The 9,218-nt window shown below is 35.8% G+C and overlaps 1 protein-coding gene across 1 annotated transcript; it reads right to left on the reverse strand.

The window, feature by feature from the left end:
- LOC105032738 (sphingosine kinase 2) lies at window positions 1–6,309 on the reverse strand. Its single transcript, XM_010907273.4, has 10 exons — window positions 5,921–6,309; window positions 4,790–4,912; window positions 4,559–4,659; window positions 4,051–4,123; window positions 2,727–2,813; window positions 2,533–2,610; window positions 2,281–2,351; window positions 1,632–1,928; window positions 1,047–1,169; window positions 1–308 (listed from the first exon to the last, which is right to left on the reverse strand). The coding sequence occupies exons 1-10, from the start codon at window positions 6,249–6,251 to the stop codon at window positions 111–113; spliced, it is 1,482 nt and encodes a 493-aa protein (XP_010905575.2). The 5' UTR covers window positions 6,252–6,309; the 3' UTR covers window positions 1–110.
- Window positions 6,310–9,218: the final 2,909 nt, after the last annotated feature.

Here is a 9,218-nt window from a genome sequence, read left to right on the forward strand (position 1 = left end):
TGTCATAAATTTCTTTTTCCTTGCTTATTTAAGATGTATATGTACATAGCTCTACACAGCTGACAATGAAATAGACAAAAAGAGAGCTGATGCGGGGTAAGAAAAACAATTCATCTAGGTGAGAATATAGTTGCTAAACCCTGGTCGACCGTCATTTGAATGAGAGGCCCATAGGACATTAGATTCTCCCGATGAATGCCATCATTGACTCGGTCTCCCCTAGCGATAACCTCTCCATCAGAGTCAACGATACCACCCTTGGTGGGATTGCCAACACGCTGACCAGGGTTTAACCGGAATGCCTTCACCTGCGAAACACATGAAGAAAACACTTAGAACTGGAGAATGGTTTCTCAACTTTTATGGGCATGATACAAGTTCTGAGGAGGTATGACTACTGGAACAACCGCTCAGATCAAATGAGCATGACTTATGAAACATTTGCATGAAACAATTGGCCGCATCGACTTGAGTAAATCTTATAATTTTACTAGTAAAATTTTCCCTTGTGTTTTTAACATCATCATATTAATGTAAGCCTCTAACAGTTAATTAGCACTATCAACAATAAGACATCCTCGCCGGTTCTCCCGATACAGAGAAGAGAGTTCAGAGAATGGCTTATGAGCAAGTATCAGGTGGGAGAACACAAATAGAGAGCCACATATTTCTTCAAAACTGACATTACTGTGACTCTTAGCCATCATGGACATCTTTGGCGATATTTCTATCCCCTGAGATATACCTTAAACATCCAAAATATAAACACTTTTGATTGCCATATGCTGTCACCAGGTCAAACAAAACCATGGTCCCTTTTTTTTTCCTCCCTCCCTCTCCAAGTTTTTCCATCCATCAGTAATGCATAAATTAGCGTTAATAGCCTGATCTATGCATAAATCCAAAACATTCTTGAGGAGAACTTTTATCACATCCAAGGAATTTAAAAAAGAAACATTTTCTAAAAACTTAATAAAAAAGATGCAAGCTGCGCAAAACTGCAATTCATGACTTAGCCATTAAAAGGTCAAGGGAACTGTACACACCTTGAGATACATGACATATGGTGATTTGACGTAACTTCCGTCACTCATTTTTAATACCAATGCTAGAAGGGCTGATTTTGGGCAATCCTTGATTATGACTGCATCCAAGCAGCCATCTGAGAACTGCAACACAATCATTAAGGGTGTTATGATGAGTTGTTCAAGTGAGAACAAGAGACATGAAACAAACATCAAGTAGCATCAAGTAGAAGGCAAATCCAATATTTTCACAGAAAAAGGAGTAGCATTTCAAGATATGTCGCATCTTTTATGAGATAAAATCAATGAACCGTCCCGTGCATAAAAAAATCCACATATGTTTGAGATACATGGATTATTGAAAGAATAAAAGAAAGGTATTAATCATCTTCTTTCATTGCCTGTCATAAATGCAGTGCCACATGCAGAAATACAACGTTTAGGATGTTATCAAGATTATGTCTCACACTACAAAAGAATTTATGCATGTTCATGACTCAAACACCTCATGTGATTGACAGCCAATAATACAATATTATTTCATACTGTAATGAGGACAAAAATAAAATACAGAAAAGGATATTACTATAACAAGAAAGTAACTACCTTAGCTTCAGGAGCTGGCATAATATCTTCACCAGCCCAAGGCACATTGTTAATCCAAACTGAAACAAAAGGGCCATCAATTGACCTCCATTCCAAACCATCGAAGGAAGCAACTGGGCCTGGGTAACCACATGATTTAACTTTAGCATTGTTTGCTTGGCCTTGTTCAGACAGTGCAGTGTTGCCCATGTAGCTGCCATTCTGCTTTAGTGGTTCTCCATATGATTCATATCCAGGTGCAGGCACAAATTGAACATGTCCATTGTATCTTCGCAAGTTCATTATTCGCAGAAGAGACTACAAGCACGTAAGAAATAAAACATAAGAAAACATTAATGATACTGACAAAGAGGGTTAAGTAGGAAGCTAGCCAATTAATACATGTGATGGCAGATGAATTAAATCATTTAAAATCTTCAGAATTACATGAGTTCAGCAAAACCAGCATCATCTCATTTCTTGAACAACAAAGCCACATGACATTCTAAACAACATTGACCTAACTACATAGGTTATATCATAATTTAAGAGATATAAAAATAATATTAAGTGAAAATCTCAAAAGAATTGATGTACATACATAAAAGTCCAAACAAGCAGATATAAAAATAATATTAAGTGAAAATGTCAAAACAATGGATGTACATACATAAAAGTCCAAACGAGCACTTCCCATCCACCTATACTTCTCGGACTCGATGTCAATATCAGCCACCAAACCTGCAGGTAACCATTAACTGACATATAGATATGCACATACCAAAGTTTAGCTTTGTTTCTTAAAAAAGAAAAAAGCTGAAACCGTTTGACTAGTTCTGAAGAAAATCTTAAGTCATAATAATCTGATTTGAAAAAGAAAAATTGCCTCCACAGGGTTTTTTTTTTTTTTTTTTTTGCATACCCCAAGTAAGCATCAAGACACTGAAGAACTTCTTCTCTCCTTGCAAAATGGTAGTAACGTCAAGCGCACGTTTGTGGCCTGCAAGGTTGGAAGAAAATTGCTAGTGAATGTATTTTCATTTAATTACACATAAAAATGACAGCACTTTCCAATGCTTGGCACTTAGATGAACCAAACATAACACAAAAGACAACCTCTGATAACAGCAAATGTAGCATTGGAAATGGAGTACAAATCGCCAACTGAATCCAGAAGTGATTTTGCCATGCCATTCCCTGTGCCTGCATTAGATGTTCTACATCATTAATCAAATTGCACATAGAAAATACAATTATTATGAACACTATTTCTTCAGCCTTTAGGAGTTCGAATCATACAAGTGGTTAAAATGACAACAATATGATTAACAAGAAACAGAAGGTTAAGATTCATATTATTATTTATGAAACCAATCTAAAATATACACTTAATAGCTTTAATAATTATAAGCATGGTAGTATCCAGAAAATATTTCCTAGAGCAAGTCTAAGTACTTCTGTTTACTTTGACATATCAGAACTACTGTCTATTTTTGCCTTTTCTTTTTTTATAGAAATAAAAAATCTGCAACTTTGTATACAAAATCTGCCATCTGTACAGAATTTAAGTAAATATGTGCATCTGAATTCATATTGCACAAGGAACTAAAGGCTTCCCCTTAATATGATAAAAGGAAAGTGTCAACTAATTGTGACACGAAGCATCATGGAAACAAACCCATTACTCCATCACATTGCTCCATTAATAATGGAAGTGTCTAGCACATCGGTTCTACAGGGAAAGACCAAGATAAACCAGATGTTCATGAACATATTGGTCGTGCTATTGATACCAAACAAGTTGCAGTACCATACCAATGATTAGTAAATCACCAATACTCCCTTAGATATGTCTAATAAATTATTCCAAGTTTTCCAGCCAGATGTTGCCTACCTTACCTATATAATTAAGATATAGGACCTGAATCTATAACCCTTCATCCATTTTACAATACTTTGTAAGGCATAAATATATGTGAGGAAGTGAAAGGTCAAATCAAAAATCAACAGGCAATTTCAGCATAAAACACAACTGCCCCGATCATTTAAGTTTCTGGATGAACTGAATTTAAGTAAAGGACCAGCCCAGAAGGGTCAAAATTTTGTTAATCAGGTCAAGATCTGGTAGGCCACAATGACATTGGGAAGTAAGTCTAGAGATCGAGACCAACCAAAACCAACAGAGATAATCCCTCACTTGTTTGCTCCTAGTTCAGTGAAATCCCGACGGAACAGCTAACCAGGGAACACAAGCCTGGGCATAGCCTGGTTTGAATATGCATTACTTCAAGCATTGAATTTATAGCAACATCAGCATCTATTTTTCTTATTGGACTTAACTCCATGAAATCATGATTTGTTTGATGTCAATAGTTTCAAAAAGCATATCAATAAGGAAGAACAACAGTCTAACAGTTCAAGATATGCCAACAAAACATACCTGCTGGAATTATCCCAAGAGGCACTTTGATTGCAGCATCCCAGTCTTCTCTTTGCAGCAAGCCATTGACTACCTATTCAAAAATGGACGATGATTAAGAATATGCATGGTGGAAGAAGAAGAAAAGAAAGCAGCTGAATCAGCAATTGGGAACCACAACTCTGCCCACTAATAGTCATACAGATAGCACTAAAATGTATAAGTTATGGAACAACACCATGAAATTAGAGATAGGCCTTGGATGATTTATATCAGAAGATTGTTGCCACATAAAATTTAAACTTGAAGTTAATGATGTACAAGTATAACAACTTTGACAATTAATCCTTAGAAAATAGCCCATAAAACCTACAGAGGTTAGGTTCTGCCACCCGATCAACAGAAAACTCAAAAAGGTCACAAAAATTTTGCAAAATCCATGACATGCTCACAGCTGAGGTTCAAAGTTAAATGAACCAGGTACCAAATAAACTTCCACATGTTTCATGTTCAACATGCAATTACTAACCTCCACAAGAACACCGTCGCCACTAACACATACAATTCCATCATATTTTAGAAGATCCAGCGAATAGGCAATTTCTTGAGCATGAAGCTGATACTTTGTCTCTGAAACAAGAGCAGAGCTTCATAAGTTAGTAATAATAGTAAGCAAGAGAAAGCGAGCGAGAGTGCGAGAGAATGGGGGAGGGGTGAGGAGAGAGAGAGGAGAGAGAGAGAGATTTGGAAATTCACCAACCTTGCATTGTATAAAGAATATCAGCGGCTACAAGAAGGGGCATGACTTCTCTGTGGAAGATCTTGCGCCCACTTTTCTTTCCACCAAAGGGGTTTACAAGAATAAATAACCTCTTCGGACGACCTATTTTGAAAGAAGATATGAATCTCTTTCTGCAAGGTAGTCAAAAATAATACAAGAATGTTTCTAGTTTACTTCTAACTAGTATATAATAAGAAAAAAATCATAGTACTTTAAATTGGAATTGGAGCTACTGATGAAATATAAATCACAATGATATGCCCGTGGTAAAAAAGGGATAAACTTTCCCATTTGTTTTTGACTACAATAGTATTAGAATGAAAGATGATTTCTTAAAACTTCTACAACACGAGCATGAATCTGATCTCGTTTAATTTCTGCACTCACAAAGCAAGAAAACACAACTTCATCTTTAGAAAGAGCACATACGCTCCAGAATCAGTCTAACCAGAAACTATCAGTCATACAATTTTTTTTTGAAAAAATCACCTCCAACAATTTTATAAGGAGCACAAACTACCAGCAGATCTTATGTCTGATCTCGTTTAATTTGTGCACTCACAAAGCAAGAAAACACAACTTCATCTTTAGAAAGAGCACATACGCTCCAGAATCAGTCTAACCAGAAACTATCAGTCATACAATTTTTTTAAAAAAAAATCGCCTCCAACAATTTTATAAGGAGCACAAACTACCAGCAGATCTTATGGACGTCTATAAACAAAATAATTTTAAAAAAAATGACAATCGCACAAAAAACAGAAGAAGAAAGGAAGAAGAAGAAGCCTCTTTGGAAAAAAAAGGTTCCAAAATGATAACTTAGTATAGATAAATATAGTCGTCCCCAAAAATTCAACAGAAAAATCAGAGACGGAACAAAAAAGATTTTTTTTTCTTTTTTTGCATAAAGGCACCAGAAAGAAAAATTCTTAGTGATAAGAAGGACAAAAACTCTCAAGAGAATCGAAGCAATTATATCTTCGTTTCTATAAATTAAGCTATCTGTCTGAAAAAAATGGAACAAAAAGACAAAATATTAAAACAAAAAGGATTTCTTTTTGTGATCCAGGAAGAAAAACTCAAGAAAAAGGAATAATCCTTGCGTCTTACCAAGGGACTTGATGCAATCCCTCAGCCGCTGGCTCCATTGAGACGCGGCCTCCTCGGTCGGCAGCTGCAGAACGTAGTCTCTCCTCGTCCTCTTCCCGAAGCTCCCACCGCCGCAAGAAACCTCTCTATACGATCGCACGAAGGCCCTGAGCGTAATCCTCTGCCCCTCGGCCTCGAGTCCCAGGACATCCGATTCCACGGCCAGGCACCTCTCGTCGCCGGCGCCGGTCCTCCAACGGAGCGTGCCGTCGGCGGCCAGGCTCGCCTCCGCCGGCACCCCGTTCACCCAGATACGATTCGTTAGGCTTAGGGCTCCAGCGTTCCCCCCCATTGCTATTAGTCTCGGCTCCACCAAGAAAGACAAAGGGGAGCCGGTGCTTGGACCGCAACGATGAGGGATTTGGGGTTTAAATAGTATGAGCAAGAGAAGTTGGAGGGGACGATGAGGAGCTATCATAAAAAAGGCGCATATAATTTTTTATGCGTCAATGGGTCTGCTCCCCTTTTTTCGTTGACGTTAGATGTTTTAACGGGAAATATTAGACCGTTATTTGCCCTTAAGAAGAATATAACTTGATGTGCTTTTTCTTTAAAATTTTTATTTATTAAAAATAATATGTTAGCTATTATTGCATGCAAAAATCATTATCGATCATTATAGATGCATCTAGTTAGTTATTAAATTTTTTTTTTATTTTTTAACTTTTAAAAAATAAAAATTAAAAAATAATGTTTGACAACATCACAAAAAATAAAAAATCAAAATCAAAATAATTATTTTATATATAAAATAATTTTTTTTATTTTTTAAAATTTATTTTTCTGTTCCTTATATCTAAAACGTCAAATCAAAAAGTAAAAAACTGAATCATTCTCCTTCGTCGAGCTTTGCACCTCTCCATCCTCTTCTCCCTCCCTTCTCCAATCCTTTTTCTTCATCTAACTCTTCACCCGCTGTTCTAAAACATTACTTTTGGCTTTATAGTAATATAGTTACTAAACATATTTTTTATTTTTTATTTTTATTTAATAATAAAAATAAAAAAATAAAAATATTTTTTAAAAATTAATAATCAAAAAATGTAATCAAACGTATTCTATACTAATGAATAACAAATGATATAAATAGTATTATCAGGCTACATGAATAAAGAAGTTTGAAATTTGAAAGGTATTGTCTTTCAATTAAAAATAAAAGAGGAGCTATTTTATTGAAAAAATGGTATTTTGATGTTTTCTTAATTTTTTTTAACTTAAATATTTTTATTAAATTATTTATTCATCATTTACTATTTAATTTTTGCTCAATAATTAATTATTTTTATTAAATTTACTTGTCAATTAAATTAATATTTTTTTATCTTCTTCTTGTCTTTGAATATTTTATTGTTAGTTCATCCAATTTCTTAATGAATATTCATACATAAATACTAGTATTCTTTAGGATAATATTGGATCATAAATTTAAAGTATATGTAAAATAAATCATCATGCTGTTTATGGTCTTACAATTTAGCTAAACCGTCGCCTCACATGGACACGCATTGATCTTCTGGTGGTAACTTGGTAGGGATTATGACCGTTATAACGTCCGTCCCTGCTAAGCTGAAAAAATAATGGGAGTGCGAATGGTCGACTTCCGCATAGGAATTTGTATGCGCGAGAGGGGCGACTCGGCGCTGTCATCATCGCCCGCGAAAGAATAGGAAAAGAGTGGGGGCAGGTTACGGTTCATGCGAGGTGATGTTGACACGTGAGATCATCACCTGCTTGCACGGCTCCCCTTGATTCGCATGCGCCGAAACGGGATGGAATATTGTGGTTGTGCCCGTTTATTTTAGGCGCTACAGTTGGTATCCGGACACCGCCATGGCAATCTTTCTCCAATTATAGTGGGTTTGGCTATTAAGGGGTCAAATCTTATCTGCCAGCACGAGCAAACCTTCCCCGAAATGGGGGGACAACTCCGTGCTTGTTGTGGCGTCTCTACCGTGTACACGCTGGGGTTAGTTTCATATACGAATAGGAATAAAAATAGATCAGACGGTCTGTCAGGGTCTACGACCTGATCTACTATCGATCTAATCTGATCTAATTTATTTATCTAAATTAGTCAGATATAATTTTTTAAAAAATTTATTTAAATAAATAAATCAGATCTAAAATTTTAAAATCTGATCTGAAAGCCTGCAGACTGATCTGTATAAATTATATATATATATATAATTTAATAAAAATATTATTTTATTAATATATATAATTAATTATTTATTTATCTTACCCATCAATATCCAATTATCTTAGTCCTTTCGAAATCAAGAAGATGGAAGAATCTTTTAGACTTTTATCCTTCCTTGACTCCTTAAGTCTTTTAACCTTCCGTCCTTCCCTGAATCTTTTACCCTGTCATCACTCATCAGTCTTTTACCCTTCCAGAGACCACCACAAGTATAGGATATGGTTCCTTCCTTGTTCGTTCATATTCTCTTGCTGCGTGGTTACCACTTACCAACCTGTGTACAGTATGTTAATATATACTTTCTTGGTTTGTATGTTATAGGTCTATCTAATGGCTTCTCCATTTCAAAGCAATGAAATAATTTCATCTACTCCTACTTCTATTCCTTTAAATGAATCTCATGAGGCCACTCAAAGTAGACCAATAGATTTAAGTATGCTTCAAGATGATGACAGACCTGGCAATGACAGTGATCAATTAGGTTCTCTCCCAAAACATGAAGGGCCAAGAGATAAGGATTGTATTACTAATAAGAAAAGGCGAAAAACATCAGTTGTTTGGAATGACTTTCATCAAATTGATGTCGTTGGAGGTGGAAAGAAAGCCGTATGCAACTATTGTAAAGAAAAACTAGCTACTGGTGGGAAGGGGGCTAGCACAAGCCATCTTAAAAGGCATTCCCAGAGTTGCTTGCAAAAGAGGTTGCACATGGCTCGGCAAAAGAAGCAAACCACCATTCCATTTCATCCTTCCAATTCACGTATTATTCCTTTTGTTACTCCTGGTGCTAAGTATTCTAATGAAAAAATGAGAGAAATTATTGCTTCTGCTATAATGGTACATGAGCATCCTTTTAGTATTGTTGAGGATGAGATTTGGATGTGGGGTTTCCAATATGCAAATCCTGAGTTTCAGAAAATTTTTCGTAAAACAGCAAGGGCTGATTGTTTAACAATCTATGAGGCTGAGAAAAAAAAATTGAAGGCTTTGTTGAAGAGTGTGAACAAAATTAGTATAACTACAGATATGTGAAAATCAAGTCACCAAGTAGCTGAATAC

Source organism: Elaeis guineensis, chromosome 6 (genome assembly GCF_000442705.2).
Source record: "Elaeis guineensis isolate ETL-2024a chromosome 6, EG11, whole genome shotgun sequence".
Lineage (NCBI taxonomy): Eukaryota > Viridiplantae > Streptophyta > Magnoliopsida > Arecales > Arecaceae > Elaeis > Elaeis guineensis.